At 41.8% G+C, this 27737-nt stretch overlaps 1 protein-coding gene across 18 annotated transcripts in view; it reads right to left on the bottom strand.

Annotated features, from left to right (window-relative positions):
• The window catches only part of TNRC6B (trinucleotide repeat containing adaptor 6B), a 261176-nt gene that overhangs the window by 47593 nt on the left and 185846 nt on the right, over positions 1 to 27737 (bottom strand). For 12 of the 18 annotated variants that reach the window (XR_016394820.1, XM_089920033.1, XM_089920028.1 and 9 more), the window contains 9 exons: positions 25844 to 25865; positions 18898 to 19236; positions 14327 to 16675; positions 12619 to 12777; positions 9127 to 9302; positions 6788 to 6862; positions 5063 to 5108; positions 3291 to 3439; positions 2043 to 2213 (listed from right to left, as the gene is read on the bottom strand). Coding sequence is in view for 17 of the 18 variants with exons in the window: in XM_089920033.1 (XP_089776159.1) it covers positions 2043 to 2213; positions 3291 to 3439; positions 5063 to 5108; positions 6788 to 6862; positions 9127 to 9302; positions 12619 to 12777; positions 14327 to 16675; positions 18898 to 19236; positions 25844 to 25865 (3486 nt within the window). In the remaining variant the exon portion in view is untranslated. The remainder of the gene's footprint in view (positions 1 to 2042; positions 2214 to 3290; positions 3440 to 5062; positions 5109 to 6787; positions 6863 to 9126; positions 9303 to 12618; positions 12778 to 14326; positions 16676 to 18897; positions 19237 to 25843; positions 25866 to 27737) is intronic. The other 6 variants (XM_089920034.1, XM_089920030.1, XM_089920027.1 and 3 more) reach the window with 3 other exon arrangements.

The following is a 27737-nucleotide window of genomic DNA, read 5'->3' as shown; positions in this document are numbered from 1 at the left end:
CAGAAGTAGCTATTTTGCACAGTAATGTATTTAATGGTAATCATACAAATCCAGTCTTTTTTTTTTTGGCAGTACGCGGGCCTCTCACCGTTGTGGCCTCTCCCATTGCGGAGCACAGGCTCCGGACGCGCAGGCTCAGTGGCCATGGCTCACGGGCCCAGCCGCTCCGCGGCATGTGGGATCTTCCCGGACCGGGGCATGAACCCGTGTCCCCTGCATCAGCAGGCGGACTCCCAACCACTGCGCCACCAGGGAAGCCCAATCCAGTCTTTTTTTAAAAAACTATATTTAGAGATTAGGAAAACCAGCATCAAAAGCATATATATATATATATATATATATATATATATATATATAAATGGTGGCTTATCTGGCTATTTCTAAAGCTTCACAGTTGTATGTGAGGCTTTAATGATGACCTGAGCCTAATAATTATTGGTGATATTTGCCTCAACTACAATGCTTAACTTAGAAAGGTATATAGATTAAAAACAAGGTTATCAAGCTAATTGAAATCTTCTGTAATTTGGGAAAAACCCTCAAATTTTATTTTGAAATTATGAAGTATGTTAATTCTGCATGAAAATAGTGTGAAAAAACCATAACCATATTTGGATAGAACATGTATAATCAACTTGGTTCACAATGGACTTTGTAGCAATCCACAGATCAAAAAAATGAAGAGAAATGACCTTTTTTTAGAGTCCAGTGCACAGCTAGTTTGGCTGGTCACTTATACTCAAGTTTATGTACTATAAGTATCTGATAATCAGGTGATCCTGGGAGAATACTTATGATCACCATTAACCAAGAGTATTAAGACTATCTTATATTTGATATATCTCAACCCAAAAGAGCCCTCCTCCCCACCAAAATGGATATAATTGTTTCTTCTCTGTTTATATAAGTAATACACAGCCATGTCCTCTGTGGAAACATTAGGAAAAAGAGCGAAATATCAAGGAAGAAAACAAAAAACTACCTATAACTCTCAATCCAGAGTTAAGCAATCTGAACACATGGATATAATATAGTCCATTTTTTAAATGTGCTAAGGCAACAATTAGAAAGCATATGAACGATCTATATGCGACTTGAGGACTATAGCGTAAGAGGTGTTTCATACCATCCTTTCATTTCTATGTGAAAAGTCATCACGTGCAAACAGAATGGATGCAACTAATAATTAAATGTCCTTCTGTGACATTCAGAGATGAAAGCAGAAGGACAAGCAAGTAGTCATGGAACTAAGGCCAGGAAAGTATCACTGGAGCCACTGTCACAAAGGAATTGTCCCCAAATTCCTGGTTTTCTCCACAAAAACTACAACAGAGCTACTGCAAGGTGACAGACAGAGGCCTGCTCTGTCCGCCTGGGCCTGTAAAGGCGAGGCGGCATGATCAGGCCAGCCCTGCCAGTCCTGTTTCTGCTGCACAGCCCTTCCTTGGAGGACTGACAGATCCAACCCCAGGAAAGGCGCTGCTCCAGGCTGAATCAAACGCTGGGCAACATCGGTCTTCTTAAAGCTTCATTATCTAACATGTAAGTTACCTTTCTCTGGGTAATATGATACTTAAAGACACTGGATTTTTAAGATGATGTAACCCTCCAATATTTAATCTTACTAGTTTTGCTGCTGTTTTCTAATTAGCAATTTTATTAGATTGAAAAGACCTCAAAAGTAGTCTTGCCATTCAATCAAACGTTCAAAAATGGCAAATATGATGCTAAATTAGATGATAGAAGGTACCTGTAAGCTTATTTAACATTTTCCTAAGCCAGTCATTAGTTAACTATTAAACGTAAACTTATGACCAAAAATGGGAAGACAAAAGAAACATATTTAAAATAAAATCCATGTTGAGAAACATGAAGAGAGATGGGTTCTATGGGCTGAAAGAGCTAAAGCCTATACTTAATATCATTCTGTGCATTCAGTAATCAACAAATTTCCCAAGACAGACAAATGATGCAATAAACTGCAGACCAGGGCCAAGGCGAGGCCACAGCCAAGCAGTTATAAATTTGAGAGGCCTCCTTACTTGTCTAGCAGCGAAGTTTTGGGGGTTGAGCCCTGTGCCGATTGCTCCAAGGCTGACGTTGGGTAGTGTGGAACCAGAGGGAGACAGCTTGTAGCTGGGAGAAGGGGAGAAGGGAGAGCAGGGAGCCTCATCCCCAAGGCACCCATCTTGATTGGAGAAAGGCAAAGTCAGCTGAAAAGTAGTAGTAGTTAGCCAATCACAATGAGTGTTGGTTAGTGAAGCAACAGAATGCAAGAAGGGAAAAGAGAAACACCAGGAATAAACAAGGTTAGAGTGTATTAGCAGTAAACGAGGATAGAATTTGGATCTGATAATAAGTCATGATACTTTGCCCAACAGACACCATCTGTCATCCTCTTTCCTATAGATTCTTATCCTCTAAGTTAGTTAACACATTCTGTCCATTGCACTAAGATAAAAATTGCCAGACACTTCATTTTCATGCATCTAGTATTGATTGCTCTAACTACGTGGCTGCCGAAACAGAAGCCACAGTAATCTTCTTGTGGATATATTGCTGTCTGGATCAGCGCTGTGGTGTCAAAAATGTGCCAGATCTAAACACTCTGGTTTTAACTGCCTTCTGAAGACCAGGAACACTGCAAATTGGTATTCTGAATCAAGGAATGACCTCCTCCATTAGAAATGTTAAAAATCCCAACAGATAGGTATAAATGACTTGTTTAAAGCAGGTAGCTGAGAATTTGAAAAGTATACCATCATAACTAAAAACAGATCATTATGGAAATGGAGAAAGAAGACAAAAGAGCTCTCTTAGAAATAGCAAAGGAGAAAGTTTTGGATCATCTCGACAAAGCTAGAAGGCAAGGCCTTAGGAGACACAGACTATTTGCACAAGATCCAAAAATTTATTTTTGTAAATTGCACAACAGCAGAAAAAAGAATTCAGAATAAATTTGCCTCTAGGATTTCTTCTACGTGTTTTGAGTGTGCATTTCTCCCACTATAAATAGACCACTTCCCCCCTCCAAACTTCATAAATTCCCCAAAACTTAGACCTTGTTCACAATACTCACATTCTAAAGACAGATGGTTCTAGCTGCTGCCTAATCACCTAACAACAACAACTATTTTCATGTCACCATTCAAAAGCAGGTGACATTTGTGCTTTGCTCGCTCATTCAGTTCAGTAATTCTATGCTTCCTTCTGGAATTAATTATCAAAAGACAAGTGGGAACCAAAGTGGTTCTCACGAATTATTACCTTAAACCAAGGATTCAACTCACCTTCTCAAAATAAGGCCCACTATCTGTGGTTCCCATGTCTTTGGAATTAGGTGGACGGAACCCAGATCGATCCTTCCTCATGATATCATTAAAATCCCCGAGATTCATTGCTCGCTTGTCCACATCAAATTTTTTATCTGGAAGGCTCCCTGAAAAGTAACACAGAAGGAGTGAGGATGTTAACAATCAATGTCTCCCTCATGACCAAGAGTGACCTGTCCCACTACGCTCCCTGAGGTGCAGGTGTAAGACCAGAAGAGCTTTTTACTGGTTCAGGCTGCTGGCGGTCCTTCCTGGAACACACATGGATGCCTTAAAAACAAACCAAAACCAAACAATCCCCCCCAAACCCCACAACATATATTAGCTGTAGCCGGTTTTCTATGGAAGACTGAAAGAGAGCCTGAGGGCTAACCTAGTAAAAAAATCTCTAACTAATCTAATTCTTAGACCGGGTATTGATATGTTTGATGAACATATCTTGCTCATATATTCAAATGTCCTCAGTGAGAGGATGTGTCTCTTGTTAATATTTTAGCATCTGCTAGACAAACAGCTGGGGTTGTGAAACACGATTATGAGGAATAAAAAGAGCAAAGAGGCATGGTTGTTGCCCTAAAACTTAGAACTTCATGCTGAACGCAGGAGACGGTGTGCCATGTTACTGGTACAATGTAATTTCCCAGGTGCAATGGCTATTCCCACTTTCTTTCACATATCTATAAATTTGCTATGGTACAGTGACATGAAGCTCATTTTTTTAGCTGTTCTCATATTTAAGAGTATCACAGATCAGAGGTTATTTCCCTTATCTCCTAGGATTGTTTCCTTTTCTTCCCGGTTTGATTCTTCTTAAGTTCCTTCAGGTGAGCGACAGCATCACTGTGAAGGTCCCACAGATGAAGGGCTGATGCTGCATCTGCTCTACTTGCAGAGGAGGGGGTTGGTCAATAATGGGACATCCCAATGCAGACAGACCTGGCCACCTGAGAGCTGACTCTGGCAGGGCCACAGACATATTTTATTTGGCCACACACAGCATTTTTAAAAATCTGGATTAGCTTCCACTATTTAAAAATCAGGATGCCCAGGACAGGAATAAAGATGCAGATGTAGAGAATGGACTTGAGGACAGGGGGAGGGGGAAGGGTAAGCTGGGACGAAGTGAGAGACTGGCATGGACATATATACACTACCAAACGTAAAAGAGACAGCTAGTGGGAAGCGGCCGCATAGCGCAGGGAGATCAGCTCAGTGCTTTGTGACTACCTAGAGGGGTGGGATAGGGAAGGTGGGAGGGAGACGCAAGAGGGTGGAGATATGGGGCTATATGTATATGTACAGCAGATTCACTCTGTTATAACAGCAGAGACTAACACACCATTGTAAAGCAACTATACTCCAATAAAGACGTTAAAAAAAAAAAATCAGGATGTCAATGCATATCTGAATTTCTGGCCTCTCTTGAAGACACTGGAGGACCTGGCAAAGCTGAGCCTACACTCGTCCACGACAACAAGTGCCAACGGCCGAGCAAAGGCTGACTCCTTTATGTGGTACACACGGTCTCCCCAGCTGCCCAGTGGCCTCCAAGTCTCAAGCTTTTATACGTGGCACACACTACTCATTTACGTCAAGCACGGTGCCTTCCCCAGAGCGAGTGTGGAATATGTGTCTAGGAACTGCACCCATCCCAACTCAGAGTGAGCAGGGGATCCCAGCAGGGTGTCATGAACAACATATTCCGTTCGTATTAGCGGAGGGATACACACCTACAGACAAATCCATTTTGCTACTTGGATTATCTTCAGTTTGACTCTGAAATAAAGAACAGTGAAGGAAGATTAAAGGCTTGAATTAAATGTCTGAGTCAGAGGAGAAATGGCATTATTCATGTATGAGCCACACCTTACTTTACTACTAGGACTATACAAGGTCCTTGGAAATGAAACTTAAACTGGAATGAAGACCATAACTTTTTTTTTTGGCTGCGTGGCATGAGGGATCTTAGTTCCCTGACCAGGGATTGAACCCGTGTCCCCTGCAGTGGAAACGCGAAGTCCTAATCACTGGACCGCCTGGGAAGTCCCAAGACAGTAACATTTATATATATATATATATATATATATATATTTATATTTATATTTATTTATATTTATTTATTTTTGGCTGCACTGCATCTTTGTTGCTGCACGCGGGCTTTCTCTAGTTGTGGCGAGTGGGGGCTACTCTTCGTTGCGGAGCACTGGCTCTAGGCACATGGGCTTCAGTAGTTGTGGCTCGTGGGCTCTGGAGCACAGACAGGCTCAGTAGTTGTGGCGCATGGGCTTAGTTGCTCCGCGGCACCCAGACCAGGACTCGAACCTGTGTGCCCTGCGTTGGCAGTGGATCTTAACCACTTCCCTTCCCCCCCAGGGAAGTCCCAGTAACATTTTTTTTTTCCTATTTTTTTTTTTTTTTTGCAGTACGCGGGCCTCCGGACACGGAGGCTCAGCGGCCATGGCTCACGGGCCCAGCCACTCCGTGGCATGTGGGATCCTCCCGGACCGGGGCACGAACCCGTGTCCCCTGCATCGGCAGGTGGACTCTCAACCACTGTGCCACCAGGGAAGCCCCCAGTAACATTTTTAATATGACTAATTTTGGGACTTCCCAGGTGGTCCAGTGGTTAAGACTCTGCGCCCCCAATGCAGGGGACCCGGGTTCAATCCCTGGTCAGGGAACTAGAGCCCGCATTCCGCAACTAAAAATTCCGCAAGCCGCAACTAAGACCTGGTGCAGCCAAATAAAGAAATAAATATTAAAAACAAAAATCTGACTAATTTTGATTGCTGTTGGTGTCTATATTCCTAAATTCGATTTTCACATCAAATTAGCTTCAGTAAATCTATGGGCAGAGGAACAGCTAAACAGCTGCTTGGAGAATTAAACCCCTGTGCTCAAGTTCCAGTCGGCTCAGGATCAAATTCCAAGAGCGGCAGCCAAATGATGACAACTTCTTCTTGTGACTTGTCAAGTCATCAGATCTTGAAATGTGCAGCCAAGTCATTTGTCTTTTGGCAACCAGGGACAGGGTGTCCCCATAATGTTCCCAAGAGATCAAAAAATGAGAAATTCTACAAGAACTGCCTATATAATTAATCACAAATAGTTTCCCTAGTTATTCCGCAGTTGCTGTCTTTTTAAAAATTATAATATTAAAACTGCTACAGTAGTCAGCAAAAATTATATAAATTTTAAGTACTTGGCTTTTTCTTCCCTAACTACCTAAGGAAAAGGATACAAGGACTAAAAATATAAAAGCTGTACCCTTTAAATACTGGAGTATTTCGTTAAGAAAAAAAGAATAGAGAACAAATACTGCCTAATCCAAATCAGGAACACTGCTTAACCAGTTTCTAAATCTGTACTTTTGTACTATATGTGGCAGTGGTCTTAAAATTTGTACTAAATGTAAAAGTTGGGATACATTACACATATGAAAAAGTAAAACTTACCAGCAGTCCCATATTTGAAAACTGTTTGGCAAGGGGATTCATCCATGAATCATTGTTTCCTCCTTTTAGTGAGCACTAGAGAAATGAAATACATAACCTCAGAATCAAGCAATTTATTTTATTTCAACTTCCTGAGTTGCATAAGTACTGACTGAAAATGCAAAACCAAGAGTTTACACCTTTTTGAACCCTAACTATTCCTCTTTAACTATAGTTATTTTGATATGTTATCTGTTAGCCTAAAAAAGTACTATGCTTTAGTTATTACATCTATGTTTTCATTCTTACTTTATTCGTTGCACTGAATTAGAAGTAACTGGAAAAATATATGGTCAGCTAATGTTTTTACCCTATAAATAGAAGGTCAATAGCAGATTTTCTAAAACATAATGTTTGCATGCTAGTATTTTCTCTCTTACTATCTCCTTGTAACCCAAGCCGGTTTGTATTAGGAGTGAAGAAAAGGAGTTTGATGCTAGCGCATGTTATTTGGAAAGGAGCCCATTTAAACTAGTCATTATTCTCTGTGTGGATACAATGAGGAACTCATCCACGTAGCACTTTCATCTGCTTGTTTTCATAGTGTAAAGATGTGGATCCCCAATGGGAAAGAAGCCTAGCAGAAGACACCATCATCAAGCTTACCGCATAGCTGTTACTATGAGGGCAGTTAGTTTTAAGTGCAAAGGTGGCGGATGTAGGTTTCTGCTTGTTTCTTAATGGGACAAACTAGTTTCTCCACTGAACAAGGCACCAGTCATCAGTTCCACTTTTACTTCTACGTAGAAGGTGAGTGGAACTGTGGCAGGGACCTTGTGGGGGCAGGAGGTGATGGGGCTTTGTGCACGTGTGCATTCTCCAGGTAAAAATTCTATTTGTGTTCTGATGGTGTTGGTCAGATCAATTTTATTATTCTTGCAAGTGTTAAGGTACTTAGTTTGAAGGTCAAAAAAACCCTCACTGGAAGGAGGAGAGAAGTGGTAGTTACTTTGTGGACAGATGTTAGTGATGACAGCGCAACAATGTGAATGTACTTAATGCGACTGATCCATACACTTAAGATTGGTTAAGATGGTAAATTTTATGTCAGCTGTATTTGATCACACACACAAAGAGGCCCTCAGTATGAAAGGTCAGAATCATCAGTCATGGAGCAGAGACATTTAATTCCCAATTAACTTCATTAAATCTTGGTGGTTCCCTGAGTGGGCTAGTACCTTTCACTCAGTTGCTTCCTCAACAGTCTCCTGAACGATCTTGTAAATTTGGTCTTATTGTTAATTTGTAAATAAGAAAAAGAAAGCCACAGCAGACTAGACAACAGGAATGTACTAAAAATGCTGGCAAGTTTACTGAATAATTTCTTTTGTGACTGGAGTAATAAAAGTCCTTTAAGAGGGAAAACTGAAAATGACTGCTTAAACAAAACGTCTCTAACAGAAACAACCTGTATTCTCAGGCCTAAAAGAGAGTAATCGTATTCAGAACAAAATCCCATAGGCAAAGGGGATGAAGGTAGAGCCCCTGGCCACTGAAGACCTTCTAACATGGCACCCGATATTTGAAAACCAGGATTTTTAGTTGTGAAGCGTTTCTTAGGGCAGCAAGGCTCCCATCCTCAAATTAAATACATGGCTGCCCACTTCCAATGTCCCTCAATGTATCTGTGGAATGAGAGGCTGGAATGAAAAAAGAGGGCTTCTACTGAGAGTCGTTCAGGTTCTAGATTGAAAACCAAAGTCCTCATCAAATCAAAGGAGAAACTAAGTTGTTCTAAGATACAGAAAGTAAGAAGTGTAGAACACAACTGGTACAGGATGTAGATAAATCATCTAGTTGCTAACGCAGGGTTATGCACTGGCACCTCATTTTGTTGAGAAAAGGGTCCTGGGCCTTGGAGTTTCCCGAACGAGATAAAAATGAGTTGCGATGATTGCTGTTGGAGAAACCATATTACTGTGGTTTCTCTTTTACACATTCCTGGGGATTTACTCTAAGGACTGACTTGGCTTTAGAACGCGAAAGCGTAAAACATTTATAAGGTGTGCCTTGACAGCTTCCAAAGAATTATTCTAACATGGAAGCCAAAGTGAGAAAAATTTCGTTTCTTTGAAAATTCCATCTTACCCACAGCAAGAGTTTTGTCATTGGAGATTTCAAGGTCATGGGGAAGGAAGATGAGGGGTAAAGAGGAAGTAGTTACTTGTTCTGAAGAAAATACCTCCCCTCTCACTGAGGACCTCAGGGACCCCAGCTGCCTGGCTTCGTCCATGAAAACATTCTCAGTTCTGCCCTCTAAGAAAGAATAAGCAAGCCCAGGCATCTCTAAAGGGGGCTACCTTCATCTGTTTCTTTCCTCCTTGGCCCCAGCTTGCCGAACTGTGGGAGGAAGCACTTCCCTGAGAGCCGGCGGTGTTCCAGACTCCTCCATCCTCCTCCTCTTCCCAGCTGGGATGGCGGGTTCCTGTCACGGGCCCGTCACTCTCCCCCCAGCCGTCTTGCATAGATTTGGAATCTTTAAGAGAAGAATGAACCAACTGTACGCTATGTATAACAATATATAGGTGTATATAACAGTAAGCTGTATATAACGATATATAGGTATATATAACAGTAAGCTGTATATAACGATATATAGGTGTATATAACGATAAGCTGTATATAACGATATATAGGTGTATATAACAGTAAGCTGTATATAACGATATATAGGTGTATATAACAGTAAGCTGTATATAACGATATATAGGTGTATATAACAGTAAGCTGTATATAACGATATATAGGTGTATATAACAGTAAGCTGTATATAACGATATATAGGTGTATATAACAGTAAGCTGTATATAACGATATATAGGTGTATATAACAGTAAGCTGTATATAACGATATATAGGTGTATATAACAGTAAGCTGTATATAACGATATATAGGTGTATATAACAGTAAGCTGTATATAACGATATATAGGTTATATAACAGTAAGCTGTATATAACAATAACCGCAACAACCCCTCCCCGTAAATGCAGCAGTTTAGTGTATTTGTAATTGTGTCTAGCCTACCTGTACGGCAAGGCAAATATCATTCGAACTTTTCAGAGCAGAAATGGAAATCCAAAAAGGGTCAACGATACAGAGTAAGTTAATAAACCACAAATCAAGATTTCCTGGCCTCTGGTTCAATGATTTTTTCCCCCTTTAAACAAAGTTGACAGAAATCCCCCAATTGAAAAGAACCTGTCGTTACTTATAAGAAATTTCACATCTCAATTTAGAGAAATCTGTTCCTCTTAATGAGGATGTTTTACTGCATGCTTTAGTTTTACCCTCCTAAAAGTATGTGGTGAACTTTATAATGGACTTTACAAATATGTGGTATGGTAAAGAACAACGGTCTACCTTGCTTGGGGTGAAGAAAAGAACACGCAAAATGGATGAAAAAAGAAAACTGTATTAGATTTTGAATACCAAAATTATGGTGAAAGAAGAGAAATTCACATATAGCCATGAAAATTTGAAAGTTATTGGATATACTTACACACTTGAAATGGATTAGGGACTAAAAAGGTCCTAGGCAAAGACAATGTATAAGCAATGGCTTTTAAAAGACAGACAGAGGAAATGTGGTAGACAGGGAACGAGGAAAACAGAACAAAGACAGAGGGAAATCAGGGCTCTAATATTCGACGAAATAGGACGTCATCAGTATCCAGGGTCAAATTTCACCAACATCCCCCTTTAAACAACGATCTTTAATTTGGAGATTGGGATAATCCTTAATCTCCTTCTGAAAATACTGTATGGAACTGACGGATACACTTTGTGGTAATGATGCTCTATACAATGATGGAAGAAGGGAAGTACACTACCCTGCCTAGAAGCTCCATCCACACCTTCAATTTACCAAATGACAGGACCTTTATGAAGGGGTAGTTATTTGACTTAGATAGCTTCATGTGAAGAGTCTAGAGCCAGAAAGGTGTCTCTTCCAGGCCTTTCCTTGAATGACTGCTGCCATGCCCTAGGACCAGGCCTATGATGCCACGCAGGCACCCATCAAGTACACAGGGTGCAAGGCAGTTGATTTCCTCAGACTGTGGCATCATCTCCCAGCAACGCCATGGGGAACCTGATGGAACCTCCAGGGGGTTCACTGAGCCCCCCTTGCAGGGGCTCTGTGACTGGGCAGCAAGAGGCAGGGCTTGGGGGCTGTTCCCTCCGCTGCTGGAAATGCCATTGATAACCAGGACCATTTCTTCTGCATAGGAGGTTATCCACTATTATTGTAAACACAGGCTTTATACATCCTCTGACAAGCAACAGGAATTAAAGACCCAACATAAGTGACATACTGATCCCTTCAAAGAAGGACGACATCCACGTAACCCTTCTTCTAGAGAAAGGAGCTGAACTTTTAACAAATGACTTCTTGTAGAAAGATTAGAAAGCTCCGATTTTTAGTCACAGAGCCCACACCAGATATAAGGTATCTGCAGTCTAGACAAGACCACAGGTTAAGTATCGGCATCAATTTGGTAGGCTGGGAGGATCTAGCCCCTTCCTCTATTACCCACTGAAACTACCCAGAGAAGGAGGAAATGTAACTACAGCTTCAACCGCAGATATACATGATCCTGAAGAGTAGAAGACGTTTGAAAATCTGGAGAAAAGTGAGTCTTTTGTGATGGACAAAAGATGATCCTGAAGTTGGGAAAGGCACATAAAAATCCTGAAAGCACTAAGTACCTCCTTGTGCCAAGGGTCTGCTTAATGCCTTCCAACAGCATTTTGGATCTATTCCAAGTCTACAGGATGGTATTTCCCATGATGATACAACCAATTTTGCAATGAAAATCAAGACGAAATCAAATTCTTTATAAAGCTATTTCTATGAAGTGAAGGAGATTCGTAGTTTTTAAAATGCAGGCAAGTTACATAGGAACAAGAGTGAGTTTCTAGAATACAGAGAGCTAAGATGATATTCCTTCCTGTGGCATGGTAAGAATCATACATATCATAAAATAAACTTGACAGCAGAATTTTTTTATTCTTGTTCAAATTTTGAGTATTCAGTCTGACCACATTTTTTAATCGAAAGACAATTCCTTAAGTCTGCAACATGGTAGAAAAGTGATGTTGGAATACTTTTTAAGAAAACTATAAACAAGTGAAAACAGATACTTGAATCTGAATTTTTCAATTGAGCACCATCCAGTGGGACGTTCCGCAGCATCCATTTACAAAGTTTGCAAATTACTGTGACTACACATTGCCAGCTGGATCTAGTATAGCTTAGATTTTCAATGATCATGAATAAGTGTGACGTGCTTTGTTTAAAAATTCAAATGAAGAAATCTTTGTTGGGTTCAAGAAACCTTAAATGTGCTTACGTGGGTGGATGTATGAGAAGAGAGACAAAGGGGAAAGGAAGGAACGGAAGGATGAAGTCACTGGGCAGCAGAGACCTTGTTCCACGTTAAAAGCCAGGAGTTTAAAAAAAAATTACACCAACGTGAGAGTAGAGATGCAAAATAGATCTAATGAGCAATATTTAAGTTACTGAGCAAAAAAAAAGCACCACATGAAAATTTCAATTCTGGCCAGACACTACACCTAAGTTAAAACGAAATCAACAAAACTAACATGACTTTTAGTTCACTGTAAGCATTTTTACATATGCCAAGTCCCCAGCATTTGCTGCTAACCATTTATTAAAGGTTCAAGGTCCTGAATCTCACTGAAACAACAGTTTAACAACAGCCCTCACCGAAATGTGTGACCCCCAAAGTTATAATAGAGACTCCCTCAAAAATAATGCCGTATACTTACTAGGTTTCATGGCATTTGGAGCACTGGAGGGTGTGGTCCCCCAGCCTGTGGTCGATGCTCCTGTGTCATCCATTTCACCCCACCCAGGACTGCTTTCATTTGGCTCACCCCAAGCTGAAGTACCATTATCTGGAGCAGGTGGTGTGCTTTTGCTCCAGACTGTAAAGAAAGGACATGTATCTCTAAGAATGATTTGTTCAATGAACACCATAGTATCCACTGGGGGTGAAGGTAGGAGGAACAGGCACTCCTGAATTCTGTTGGTGGAAATATAAATAGGTACCACCTTCATGGAGGGCACTTGGCGTTGTCACTTTAACTTTTTGCCCAGTAATTACACTGCCAGGAAATTATACCACAGATATACTTGTAAAGGTAGATGAAATTACATGTACAACAATGCCCACTGCATCACTGTCAGATAACATTTGGAAGCAACCTAAATATCTACCAAAAAGGGACCAGTGAGACCAATCGTGAGTTGCCCATCAAATGAATACTATACACGAAGCAATTAAAAGACAGAAATGTACATGCTAACGTGGAAAGTTTTTAAGAATAATGAAAAAAGCAAGGTGAAGAACAGTGTATATAGTACAATCCCTTCCGTGTAAAAATTTTAAAGGATAGATATATTTTGCTATAGGTATGAACGAAATTTTTGAATGGCACACAAAATTCTAAGACCTGCAGGGAGAGACCCTAGGGGCTAAGGTTCTTTTACTTATTACCTTTTGCTTTTCTGTACAGTTTGAAGGTTTTTATTATATGAATAAAAATTTTTACATGTTCTAGGTAGGGAATTTATGAGCAATCTTCATTTCACTGAATACTAAGCTTACTCTGGAAAGTGGAAAATTAAATATTATGACTAATTTTAACTAAAAAAAACGAGCACTTGAATGGTGCATCCTCTTAATTTGTTGAACTATATGGGGACATTTAAGTTGACAATGCCAAACTAAGAATGATTACCAGCACTACTTTTTTTTTAAAGAGTTCAAAATCCCACGCTCCCCCCACCCCCCGCCCCGCCTTTTTAAAAATTTTCACCAGCACTATTTTTAATTTACCAGGTATGATGTTTCCTACTCAAATAAGGAGGGAAGAAAGTTTAATTCTGGACAACTGATTATCATGATATAAGGATCTCCACACAACAAAGTACTCCACTTCCAGAGGTTAACTGTTAAAAATCATCTGGAAAGTGATGGAAACCTTCCAGATCCCAGCTTTGCTACAGCATTTTCTGACGGCCTCTGCAAGAACAACACAGACTACTTCCCGTCGCCGGGGCAAGAGAAACACAGAGGATGTGTCCACAGGCAGAACCAGAATGGAAGTCAGGTCTATTTCTGCTCCTATTTTAATTCTTTATTTTTAAATCTAGAGCACAGTTTGTTTAGCAAGATATAAATCTTTTGGATTCTGCAGACCAATACAATTACCAAAACGAAAAAAAAAACTGGAGAGACTAACCCAGGAATGTCTACTTTTTCCTTTTGCCAAGAAAGAACATTAAAATGTACTACCAGCATCTGTTATCACTATCATTTTATAAAAAGAGTCTCTGTTAACAACAGCCTAGAGTTAACATAGGAAAGGTTCCCAAAACAAAGCTTAGTTAAATAAATGCATCTTAATAAAAATGCCTTGGTTTAGGATTTCTTTTCTTCACCAAAACCTGTGAGAAAAAGCCATTGCCTACCTGATGCTGATTTAGCAGTCATCGGGGTAGGCAGGTTTGGTTCTCGAGGTGCTGGGCCCCCTTGGGAATTCTTATCCCACAGATTCACATTCTTGTAGTTGTAACTGTTAGGGTCTCCCCACGCTGAAGTGCCATCATCAATGTCCATCTTCCGACTAATCGACTGTGGGGATGGCTCTTCCCAACCACTGGGTTCCTCATCCTTCGGGTTCACTGGCTGCGGCCCGCTGCTCCAGTTGGAACTGGAAGGTCGTCCATTGCCTGGAGGTGGTGGGGCTGGGCCTCCCCATGAACCAGAAGTCTCTGGTTGTGGTGGCGGTGGCTGCTGTGCCTGCTGCTGCTGTTGGTGCTGTTTGTTCCAGGAACTGGGTTGTCTGCCTGTCTCTGTCCAGGCTGTAGATCTTTTGCAATCTTCCCACCCGCCTTTTGAAGCTAGGCTTGCATTCCCACCGTTCCCCCAAGTTCCGATTTCATTCTGCCCTCCTTCACCCCACCCAGACACAGGTTTACTGGCAGAACTTTCCCAATTGCTATTTTTCGCCTGATCGACCTCCTCTCCCCAACCATTCTTTCCAGAAGTCCATCCTTGATTGGGCTGGCGTCCACCTCCCCACCCCTGCTCCTTGTTGGAATTCTCATTCCAAGAGGAAGATGTCTTTTCATCTGGTCGTCCTCCTCCCCAACTGGAAGAGTTGTTGTTCTTATAGTCATTCCAGCCTCCTGTGTTCTTGGGGTCTTTCCACTCTGTAGAGGCTGAGAGCTCCCCCCATCCAGACTTCATTTGATTGCTTTGGCTGGGTGCATCTCCCCAGCCCCCTGAGTTCTTGGTCTGTGTGGCAGCGCTCTCCCACCCCTCAGTTCCTTTGTCAGATTTCCCCTCGGGCCTTGGCACCTCTTCAATATCCCACACTGTGTCCTGCTTAATTTGAGTTTGGCCCCAGCCAGTGTTTGAGAGCACCCTGGGGTCCAAATCAGTTCGGCTCAAAAGAGTCTGCAAGACAGCCTGACAATCAGGATGTGTGGGCCTGTACGACCGACGGCCAGAATTATGACTGTCACTACTTCCTGCTTTGTGGTTGCTTCCAGTGCTTTGACCTCCAACTTCACTTCCCGTGGAGCTGGAAGATCTTCCCCAACAGGGAGCCTGGGCATTGCCTTGGTTTTCAGGGAGGGGGTGGCCCTTTTGATTGTCCCATGCTCCAGTGCTAGAATTTGGTTGGTTTGGACCACTCCATTCTCCAATTTTCAACTCATCAGACCCAGTCGGCTGTTTCCATTCTCCCTGAGAGACCCCAGATGTCATTTTGTTCCCTTCACCCCATTTGTTGTCATTAGAGTCCTGAGGGCCAAAGTTCCAGGACCCACCCGTAGACCTGTTATTGTTGTCCCAAGAGTCATTTTTTGACCCGGTTGATTTCTGAACAGGAGCTCCTTTCCAGGAGTCCTCTCTATCCTTTCCATTGTTCCCATTGTTTCCAGAATTGCTCTGTCCAGAGGCTGTGTCAGTTCCAGAAGGCCCCCTAGCTGCACTCCAAGATCCAACACTCCCAGTCTTTCGATCTCCAGTGCTTTGTGAAGGGGCATCAGTGCTCCTGGAGGCGTTCCCCAAGCCCATTCCGAAGGGCATTCCCTTATTCTCCATGGGGTTTGGTGAACTTAAGTTCAAGGAGTTAGTGTTTCCATTTTTTGGTCCATCAGTGTTATGAATTTGAGCCTGTTCTCTGCCAGAGACAACAAAATTAACACCCGCATTTTCCATCTTTGACTGCTGTTCCCTGGATGCCTGACCTACTGTGCTAACCTGTGCACTGGAATTACTAGTATCCGTTTCCAGTGCCCCTTTCCTAGAATTTCCTTCTTGGACCAGCGCTGGCCAGGCAGATGGGTTGCTATTTGGGTTAAAGTTGCTGAAGCCAGAGCCAGGTCCAATTCTATCCTGACCGCTCACATTCCTCCAATTTCCTAGTCCATTGTTGCTTTCTGTAGTAGAGCTGGAAGATTGAACAGATTTAGCCTTAGGGTCAGATTTCCAGACCCCAAGATTACATTCGTTCCCAGAACTTGCAGACTGGCACTGGCTCCCTTTTCCTTTGCTACTAGTGGTGCTTCCTGGCAGAGTGCTCTTCTCAGAGCCAGGGTTCGAGGCACTGTTGTTATCGGTGGTGTTTTCGGAAGAAGACTCAGTGTCTTTGCTGGCAATGCAAGGCCACTCTTCCATGTCAGACCCGTCTACAATCACCTTGTCCCAGATGTGAATAGGGGTGGGGGAGGCGCCGATGCTGGAGGAGGCTCCCGGGCCCCAAGTGGGGTTCGCATAATGCGAAGCAGCAGCACCTCCAAGGGCTGACTCTGAGAAAGAGAGTGTCTCATCAGTCACAGCTGCATAGGCACGCTCTGGTAACACCCCAAGCTCAAAGTGCCCCAGAGGAGAGTTCACCACGCTTCCCCACAAACTAGCTCTCTACCCAGCTGCCTGCCTTGGTAAACTGTATCACACCCGTCTTAGTCATCTCTTCTGTTCTGCCTGGTTGGTGTATTTGCTAAATCTCACCCCCTCAGCATCTCTCAAAGATACCCTCTTGCCATTCCTAGTGACAGAGAAGGGCCTTCCTGTATCTTGAGACAAGGCAATAACACCCTGTACTTGCTTTATATCTCCAATCCATGCTGAACATTCCTAGCTGCAGTTGAGTTTTCTAAAGCACACTTTTGATTATATCACTGTTGTATGGAAGGCAGTGGATAGTTTCTTAGTGTACAAGAATAAAGCTAAACTCTTTGGACTGAAGTTTGATCAAGATGCTCCACAACCTGGGACCAACTGACTCTTCTAGTCTCATCTTCCACTACCCTCTCTGATGATGCCCACATTCCACAAATTGCACCTTCTCACCCTGGCACCATTCCACATAGGCACCGCCTGTTTTTTCCTTCTGAATTCACAAACTGAAATTTACCTGTCTTTCTGGGCCGAGTTCAAGTGCCATTTCTTCTATGAAACTTTTTTGAGCTTACCACCTGAAAACAACCTTTCCCTGTCTGGAGCCATTTTGCTCAGTGTACTGTGTTCACATCTTCCTTTCCCCACGTTAGTGCCTTTTAGTCAGAGACCTATCTTGCTAACGTTTGAATTCCACATGGCGACCAGGCAACTGCTACTCAGTAAGCATCTACTGAATGAGGAATGCCCACCCAGCTAGATGCTAGGGGCAGACAAGCATGAATCAGTTTGTATGCCCAAGGAACTTGATAAAATAGTCTGGCTCAGCACATATTTGATGGAATTTATTATATTTGGTGGGGGGAAAAATGACCTGTTTTTAGCCCAATAACTTCTAAACGTATTCCTTTCACCAAAGAACTTTAAATCAATATGACATTGGAAAAAAAACTATTACATAGAGCCATATAAAAATAAGGAAGCGGAGAATCTCAAACTCTTGAGATTAGGGGCCTCCTTGGTTTTAAGAATGTAAACAGGAGACTGACTCACACTGGACCCATGTCGATGTCCACGCCTGGCTAGACTCAGCTGCTGAAGTGCCCGGCACAACCGCTCCCTCACATTTCCCTTTGCAGCTGGTTACAAGGGGACAGGAAGGAAGGGCCAGGAGGCCTTTCCCTGCCTGATTTGGGCCTGGCCTGACAGCCACCACAAGAAGCCTCATATACAGGGCTTATCTCTGTATGAAGCCTGTGTTACCACGAGCTTTCTTTCCATCTTCGCTTGGCACACAAGATGGTAACAGAATTACCTAGGCAATTCTATGTTCAAATCAGAACTAGAATAAAGCGTCCTGTCATTAACAACCACCAGCCCATTGTCCTTGCCTGATGGTCTTCAAGCTCTGAATTTTAATTTAGTCTCAAAAAATATTTTAAGAATACATGGAAATCTGTTAACAAGCTTTAAAAAAAAAGGGGGGGATGGCACCTGGAAGTTCTTTACTGTTAGCTGTTTAGTATTCATCTATTAAAAACTCTCAAAACTTCCAGTAGGATCCTTCAGCTAAAGATCCCTTATATCTACATACAGCTTTTAACAAAGCTCAAAATCCAGGGCTCTCTAAAGAAATACTGATTTTAAAAATCTAATAAAAGAATGGTATAAGGTGGGATCCTCCCAAGATTCTACATTATCATCTAAGACACCATTCTCTCTATTCTCCCGGCATTCCAGGAACGTAAACACAGGAGTCTAAGATTCAGAACCAGCCTCTGCACTAGCTTCACTTCCGTCACCCCCTGAGCACACACCTGTGGGGGAAGCTGGGACTACGGAGGCTCGAACTGTAATGCTCTTGTCTGAGGAGGAAAAAAGGCCCCAAATAGAGAGGAAAAACAACAGCGACATTAGACGCTCAGGCCAAGACCACACACACTCACTGGACACCAAAACCCAGTTTCAGGAGAGAGATGCTGGTACACATCTCACACTGGGCTCCTCCCCCATCTTTTGAGTAGCCCCAAGCGTCTATATAGTTAACGTGGACTTTACATGGGCAACACAAGCGACATGCTCACTCCCTGCAGCCGCTGTGCCTCCCGTTCACCTGCATTAGGCTCCTCACCTGGTGCGGTCCCACCCTCGCTCTGCAGCAGCGCTCCTGTCACTTGTGCGTTGGGGTTTGCTCCGGGCGCTGTGGAGGGAGGAGGCCCCGCCCCGCCCCCGAGGAGCATGCAGGACGGTGGAGGAGGCTGCCCACGTTTTAGTAACACTTTGTGGTCCTGCTGGCAACGGAATCGCGGCGGCACCTCCCGAGGCATGTAGCGGGCGGCGCTTGGCGGTTGTCCGTTCGGCACTGCCACCCTTTTGGCATTGTTGCCACCATTGACTGGTGGCGATGGAGAGCTGCCAATTGGGCTGGCGGCCGTTGGTTGGCTTAAACTTGGTTTCGTCACTTCGGGCACTGAAAGAGAGAGATTGGGAAACAGCCTTTGAGATCAAATTCATTTTTCTGAAGATTATTATTTTTTTTAATTATTATTATTTTTTTTGCGGTACGCGGGTCTCTCACTGTTGTGGCCTCTCCCATAGCGGAGCACAAGCTCTGGACGCGCAGGCTCAGCGGCCATGGCTAACGGGCCCAGCCGCTCCGCGGCATGTGGAATCCTCCCAGACCGGGGCACGAACCCGTGTCCCCTGCATCGGCAGGCGGACTCAATCACTGCGCCACCGGGGAAGCCCTGAAGATTATTTTTAAGAAAGCTTCCGTGAGACCAATTCTAATAAGACAACTCTTCTTTCACCCAACTCTGAGGGACATGGTCTTCAGATTCCCCAGCATCTTCAGTTTACCGAAGGTACGGTAAGGGCAACAAGGATTCAAAGACTGCGGTATCATGGAATTACATTCCATTAACTAAGGAGGAGAGGGAAGCAAGCACCATTCACTCCCCTAAATCAACAGTGCGCTGCCTAGAAGGTCTAAGGATGCATACAAACCCCACATAAAACCCATGGTAAAGGTTCAAGGCTCTCAGCCCAAGGGCCCTTTCCCTTCATCCACATTCTGAAAGACTGGCCTCTGAGAAAATTTCCCCCAAATCCCTGGACTAGGTAGGCTACACACCCTTCATTTGGGCTCCTGGAACATGCTGTCCATCTCTGTACCACTGAATGAACCGGTTATACTGACATTCTCCATTTACAGACCCTTCTCCCCACCATGCCAGAAGTTCCTCAATGGCAGGAATCTTTCATCTTTTTTTCTCAGGGCCTGGCACAGAGTAGACCCCTACAGGGAACCCCAGGCCTAGAGAATCACAAAATCAACTTGGTTTTGGTTTCTACAGCCACCTGAACTCAAAGACTCTTGGCACTCTGTGTAAACATTAGAAATGTTATCTTTTTGCTTTTGTCCAAAAAAAAAATTAAGTGGACCTTGTGTGTGTTTTTTCAACTGTTCATTTTAAATAAAAATTTCAAAATGTAGATAGTTTTCCTATTTACTTTAAATACTTAAGGTTTTCCCTCACTTTTACAATGGCAAACAGGAAGTACTGGAACATTGAGACGACCGTGAAGCTCTGCAGGACCCCTTGGCTTCCCCTCAACCCTACAGAAAATGTTCCTCTGGATCTGCACCTCCCTTGCTTCATCTTACCAAAAGATTGCCACCCTTTCCAAGAATATCCACCTGGCAAATGCAGGCTGGCAGCAATACAGAAACAATCATTGAGACTGGTAATTCAGATGATCCTGAGGCCCAAATCCTTGACACCCAGAGTCATGTTAGGGCCAGCCCTGGTGGCAGTATTGCTCTAACTGCTGAAATGATGCTGGGCCAGCATGTTGCTCGTTGAACTGGGTCCTTTATGAGGAGAGAGGTACATCATCAGAAATCAGGGGGCCCAATCTATACCCACTGGACATTGGTGAGTACTGTGAGTGACAGGAAAAAAAAGAGTAGGAGCCTGAACTAACTGCAAAGCAATGCTTGGGTCTAACCTTAGTCAATCATGAGGCAGTTCTGGGCCTCCTAGTAAGGAAGGGAGGTCAGAGGATAAATGAATGAATGAATGAATAAATAAACATATTTCTTAAGAAAATAAATTGGTCATTATCTAATATTATTAATATAGTACCCTTTGCATGACTTATAACAGCCAGTGGATAACTGATAATGAATGAATAAAGATGAATTATTTAATGATTCATTTTCTATCTGTGCCTGGAGGATTCCGTAGCACATGGCATTCCCAATCCCCTTTCCTCTTATTATGAGAATAAACAAGAAGCTGACAAAGGCTGGCGGGATTCTTCCCAACTACTTTTTAGGACAGAAGGAGTTATGCTTCTGCAAGGCTACCCTTCTATAAGAGGGCTAGAATCTCCACTTTAAGGTAACCAGGTTTGTTACATGCCTTCCCTCATTTCTCTAAAATAGAGTAAGACATGGTAAGGAGAGTCTACAGAGCTGAGATCTGAACATCAGTTCGACTAACTTTACAACATTCATAGCATAACCAAAGAAATCTGGTGGGTACTGTGTATTGTGCAAGATTCCCTGCAAAAGCTCCTCAAGGCATTTTCCCACCATCACGTCAGAGGTAGAATGGATCATAAATGATGAAGTCATTGTTAAACAGGACCACCGCTTGACCACTCTCCTTGCAACATGGTGCTCTATTCTGGGAGATTAGCCATTCAAAACTCTAGGACACAGTCTAAGCCTGCCTGTGATACATGTTAAGAGCAAACTGTTTCAGGACTTGAATGAATTCTTATTGTTGTTTTTTTTTTTAAATTACATCTTTCTGTAAATTCAAGAATTTTAAACATTTAAAAGCCAGTCACAACTCTAGGCACTAACTGGAGGGCAATGCAGCTGTTGGGCAGGATGCCCAATCCGACCTGCTTCTGAAAGTCCAACTAGAGACATCAGAATCAGTGCGTGTGCCACGTCATGCTCCAGAAAGTCAGGCAGTAACAGAGGAGAGGGAAATTATGATTAAGTCTGAATTACTTTTTGGGCCCTCTCTCTTCTCTTCTGAACCTTAGTGATTTTAATAGCTTGTGGTGCAAATATTTCTAAAGATGAGCTGCTCAAAATAAGGGCACAGTTTCTTATTTTCCAGAGAGAAAGTCTGTGGCTTAAACATGATCTCTGCATCAGGGAAATAAAGACGTGAAAAATGCTGGGTATCCTATTTTCTAATTTCCATTCATTTACCACCAAAAGCCATTTACTTACTCTAATGATTGAATCTTTTCCCCTTCCCTGCTGCCATTATTTAATACCATTCTCATCTTACAGTCTGAACTTCTAATTGCCTCTATTTCTGAAAAACTTCAATAAGATTCTTTTTCAGATTAAAAGTATTCTTTAAGAAAATTCCGATACGGGTAGGACCAATACAAACTATTTTCTTTCAACACCTTTTTGTTTTGGTTTTTTAATTAATTTTTATTCTTTAAATACCTTGATGGTACCAAACATCAAAAACAAACAAATAAACAAAAACAAACAAAAAACCCTTCTAGAAATGTTTTAAAAGTAGCAGTTAAAATACAAACAAGCTCTAGAGAAGACATTATTTTAGACTGAAAATTTTCTTGGTGAATAATAATGAGTTACAATGCAATACAAAAAAATCTCAAAGACTGATGACACACTGAGTGGCTGACACACACTCAACACTGTTTGGTAACCTCTAAGCACTGTCTCCATTTCTTTACCTTCCACTTACTCCCCATACTCAATGCACACTGGCCTTTGTCCAGATTGTCTCCCTGGAAGCTTCTCTCCTCGTTAAATCACTAGTGATTTCGCTGTCATTCTAATGGGCACTAGTTGGACCTCGGGGGGAGAAAGCCTACCTCAAATATTAATCAATCAGAGTAGACCCAAGGTTATTCAGTGCACACAGCACCACGCACCCACTGTAATATGACTTCTGGAATGGACTCAAAAGCCAGAGTTGTGGCCACTGTACAACAGTGGTCCACCTCCTCAGGTATGCTGATGGGAAAGTGCTGTTTCTCTGCTGTGTCCAAACTGGGTAAAGGTTATGAATTACTGCTTTGGACAGCAGTATCTAAAAATTTTAATTTATATTGAGCTGGAAGCTTTTCCCTGTTGCTTTGACTCACCAACAGACATTTACCAAGGAACTGCTAAGTGTCAGGCACCAGAGCCCTTCAAATCTTTGAAGATAGTTACCAGAGCTTCCCCATGGGGGAAGCATTCCTTGGGAGTTAAACACTTGCCACCCCCTTCCAGTATTTAACCCTCCCAGAGGGGACACAGGTTCAAATTCCTTGACCATTCTGGCCCAAACTCTTCATGGTCCATAGAGGTTGACCTCTGTTCCTTTGCACAGAGTGGTGCCCATTATAGGAACTGTGAATCCCTGCCTAGATACTGTATTTCCAGTAATGTAGCTTAAGGTCATGTTAGTTTCTACAAATCGGTTATTTCACACTGATAACTTCCATTAAGCCAACCGTCACCCTAAGATCTAACATCTTTTTAACAATGCTAAATGGTTATGTCCAAACTCTTCCATTACATAGTCTATTTCTTCAATCCTAATCATGCCCTTCACCCCTGTTAAATCTGGTCTATTACATCAATCCCACAAACTTTTCCAATTCCAAGACCAACACCCAACAAAGGAGGAGGTCAGCTTCTACCTTAAGTGCCTTTTAGTTATTTGCTACTTGAATAGCAGGCCCAGCTCTGGCCCATGGCTTCACCTAACCTCCACTTGAAAGCCCTGTCCTGTTTTCTCCAAAATTCTCACTTTTTTTAAATGATAGAAAATATGCTGAATTTACTTTTTCTCTGAAATACGGACAAACCTTACTTCAGTCCTCTGTACAACCAGAGACTTGGCACCAACACAGTCTTTTTTTTTATATAGGGTCTGTTGGGGAAAGAGAGGTGGATTCAGAGTTAAGGGGAGGCTGCCTGAGGCAGGCACCATCTTTGGGAAGGGGAATAGGACCCAGAAACATCAGCTGAGGGAAGAAAAATGGGATTTGGGCAGGCTCTTGCGAACAAAGATGAAGATGTGGCTGTAAAACGGGATAAAAAAGGTAGAAAAATCAGGGCCTCCTACTTACGGTCTAACATACCTCAGGGATAATTTTTATTCCCCAGTTCTAACAATTAAATCCCTTATGAGACCCAAAACAGGCTCTCAGCTCACTTCAGGATTATTTTAATTTTTGAGTGGGAGGATGGTGGCGATAGGGGAGTATGGAAACTGTGAAACTGTATTCCATTTTATGGTAGGTATGAGAAAAACCCTAAATGGAGGGAAACTTTGGTAGTAAGTAAAAAAAAAAAAGTTTAATTTTTAAGGCTTTGGCAGAGAAAAGAGGAATGTGATTCTGAGAAGAGACCTGGTACAAATAAAAAAAAAGAAAGATAACTCTAACGGATTTTCAGTTTTCCAATAGAAATACCACTTAACATACAGAGCAGCTTATTTCGACAGCTCAACTGGTCCTTGGAGTCACAAGTATTAAGAACTGTGGCCAGGCCCAGGAACCCAACCACTGTGTTCCAGCAACCACAGAGTCTGGATTTCTTAGGAAAATGCCAATTTTCTCATCTGTTGTCCTCATAAATCATCAAAAAGTCCTATAAATATACTTATATGCCAAAATCCTTTCCTAGACAGTATACTGGTTTAGAAAATATGGACACTGTTCTACTATCAATAACTCTATTTCTATGGTAAAGTATAATTTATATTTCAAACAAGTAATTTATAGAGATACTTCCAAAATAATGCCTACCTCTGGGTTAGAAACTGGCTGGAAGTACAAGGGGAGAACACTGTTCTAACTAATTAAAATAATTACAGCTAATAGTAGTTTCTCTCAGTTTATTTTATAAATCACTACAAAGTTCCAGACTATATTCTCTTTGAAATGCTTTTTGATTAGAAATATATGACAGTAATGTCTACTCATCTGAGAATTTTTTAGTTTTCCAGAACTAAGTTTCCTAAGAAACTAGTACCATCTTTATTAGTCTTCCACCACTGTGTGACATACTTTGGCCTGGTGGTCCAATAAAACGAAACAAAACAATTTAGAAATCAGTCATTAGAGAACCTCCCATCAAGCCTTGGCCTCTCCATGACCCTTTTCTTCCCCCATGTTATAATCACATCTGATTCCCTTCATCCAGGGCAGTGGTCCTCAACTTGGGGCATATACTGTGGTCACCCTGCAGAGCTTCCCTACATCGATCTGCTAGGGCTGTGGCCTGGGACCATGAAGGTTTGGGAGGAGACTGGGCTTGCGTGTCTTGACAAGTCTATGCAAATGATTCTAGTGCATATGCTAGCAGAGAACAACATATTTAAGTGGGTGAGGTTAGGAGTTACAACACTGGTCTCAAGGAATTAAGTCTCCCATTCTTAAGGAGAACTGACCAAAAGTAGGACCACTGATTACGCAAGACTGCATAATCAAAATGAACAAAAGAGAAAGAACTGAATACACGCAGACCGTTAGAGGTCGAGAAGGACCTCAGGGACATCTGCTTCTGTTTACAACACATCACAGTTTTGTAAGAGTTAAAGTGCATTATCTTTTTCAAAAGCATATTCCAGGCTCTAGTTCAGAAGACAGTGTGAGCATCCTAAATGTAACACTCATTTTCAGGCTCAATGCCTATCATGGATCAAGGTGGTTAATAACCCTCTGCAAGGTGGTTAACAACCCATCTGTAAAGCAGGGACCAGTGTGTTGCCTTTGCTACTGTTCTAAGAAAAATTTTGAAAAGGTTCAGTTCAAGATCAGGACCTCTTTACTTTCAAAACAAGGTATTACACTGTCTAATCTCTCTTCCCTCCCAAAAAATGTAAGGCCAACTAGAAACACTAAGTACTTTTAATTTGTCATTACTGCTCTTCAGTGACTGCAAACAGCCAAATTTAATTACTCTACACCCACTGTCACGAATCAAGTGGACTGGAGGCTGAGTCAGCAAAGTGTAAAATCTAAACACAAAAGAGCATAAATCTAAAAAGGAAAAAAAAAAAAAATCTTACCTTTGGTTTTTTGTTCCGTGACCTGCAAAATAAAGAGACGTGAGTAAATGAGACTTGCTTTCTAATTCTGTATTGTATTGTAAGACTACTTTAATTCTGATATTAGTAATTCAAGGTGTCAGTTACATAGGCATACCTAAAATTCAGAAAAAGTCAGTTCAGACATCCTTCTAAAGACAATGGCCATACGTCCAGCTATAACTTACACGACCATCATTATGAAAGATTCTAAAACTTAAGACAAAAAAGCATTCCGCTCTCGTTAAATGAGGTCCTTGCATTGGGAATGCTATTTCCCATTCGGACTGCAATTACTAGAGAAAAGCAAATGGATGAGGCCCAGAAACAAAATTAACTACAGAGACAAAAAGATTTACCTGTGAGTATGGACTCAAACACTTGACTTCAAATCTAGAAAGCAAAGTTTAAGGGGCCATACTCAGAGGCATCAGAGATCACGGTAGGAAAGCTGGATTCAAAACCAAGCTATGCCACTTCCTGGCTACGCGATCTCAGTTTTTAATTTACCTTTTGAATGAAGATAATAACAGTATCCCCTTTGCAGAAAAGGATGCTGTAAGGATTAAATCAGATATCCTACACCAATGCGTAATAACTGCTATTATCATCAAAGTTTATAGAAAATAATGTGAAACAGAAATATTCAATAAGATTGAAATATATAGATTTTGAACAAATACAGATTGCTTTGTTGAAAGTATTTCTTTATATAGTAACTAATACATTTCTGGAAGTGACTAACTTAAAAGGTTGGATATGCTGAATATAATAATGGGTTTTTGGAGAGTTTGGAAATGACGACTAGGAGCCACACGGAAAACTGCTTCTGCTATTAAGAGGGGAAAATAAAGGAGAGCATCTAATTATACATGCCCTATAATATTTAAGCAAAACCACAAAAGGTCATGAATAAGAAAAATATTCCAAAGGAAATGCACCAGAATTCCAATAGGGGTTAAATCACATTATTGAGATCATGGGTTATTTTGACCCCCTTTTCCCAACTGTTAATCTTCCAAAAAATATTTTTATATTAGTCCTCCGACTTCTGTAACAAAAATATTCATATAGAAGAGGTTTAATTATTTGTGGCTGGCAATCATACTAAGTTACTGCTTTGGGTGTTCATGAAAACATGGTCATCTTTGGAAGGTCTGTCCTGTGGCTAACTAGCCCCTTCAAAACGGATTCCAGCACACCACTGAGTTAAAACAATCCACTTGGATGACCTCCTGGAGTGTTTCTTACATTCTTGCATTAAAAGACAAGCTAATTCTGCTGTACTGATTCTGTGGTAGGCAGCCTCTTAAAATGAATGTGTTTCCCAGTACTAACTGTTACAGAGCTCAATTCTACCGTATAATTTTTCTATAAGCCCACACATATCGAAGAATGAACTGATTTGTATCCACATACCAATTCCTTAAGGCAACTGAAGATTTATACCACTGTAAATACTTCTCACAATGCCATTTGGAAGATCAGTTATACAGGAAGTCAATGCCTTCCCTAGCTGTAAGCAACAAACCCAACTAATGTCAAATGTGTCTTATAATGTGGGTTCTGTTAAAAAGAGCTGCCCCCAGACGGTGAAAAGCTGGATGATCAAAACATATGTTCTGCCAACGCTAAACAATGATTCTTTAGCAGCAGCAGACTAACGAATGTGAGTGAAATCCTTCTCTGACACCTCTCTCATGAGTGAAATCTAACAGTTTACTCAGGAATGGTTCTAGAAAGAGCAAACCGCCATAACCACTGAGCATAAAGGAAAAGAAGCTCGTGCTTAATTTCTATGTAGAAAAAACTTAATTTAGCTAAATAAAAGTCAGTTCTTCAGGAAAATTATGTTGCCAGCATCCATTCTTGACCA

Source organism: Delphinapterus leucas, chromosome 11, assembly GCF_059928025.1.
Source record: "Delphinapterus leucas isolate spDelLeu-1000000601 "Yukka" chromosome 11, BTC_Dleu_Yukka2, whole genome shotgun sequence".
NCBI classification, from domain to species: Eukaryota; Metazoa; Chordata; class Mammalia; order Artiodactyla; family Monodontidae; genus Delphinapterus; species Delphinapterus leucas.
Note: the sequence above shows the minus strand (reverse complement) of the source record. Positions and strands in the feature narration are given on the sequence as shown.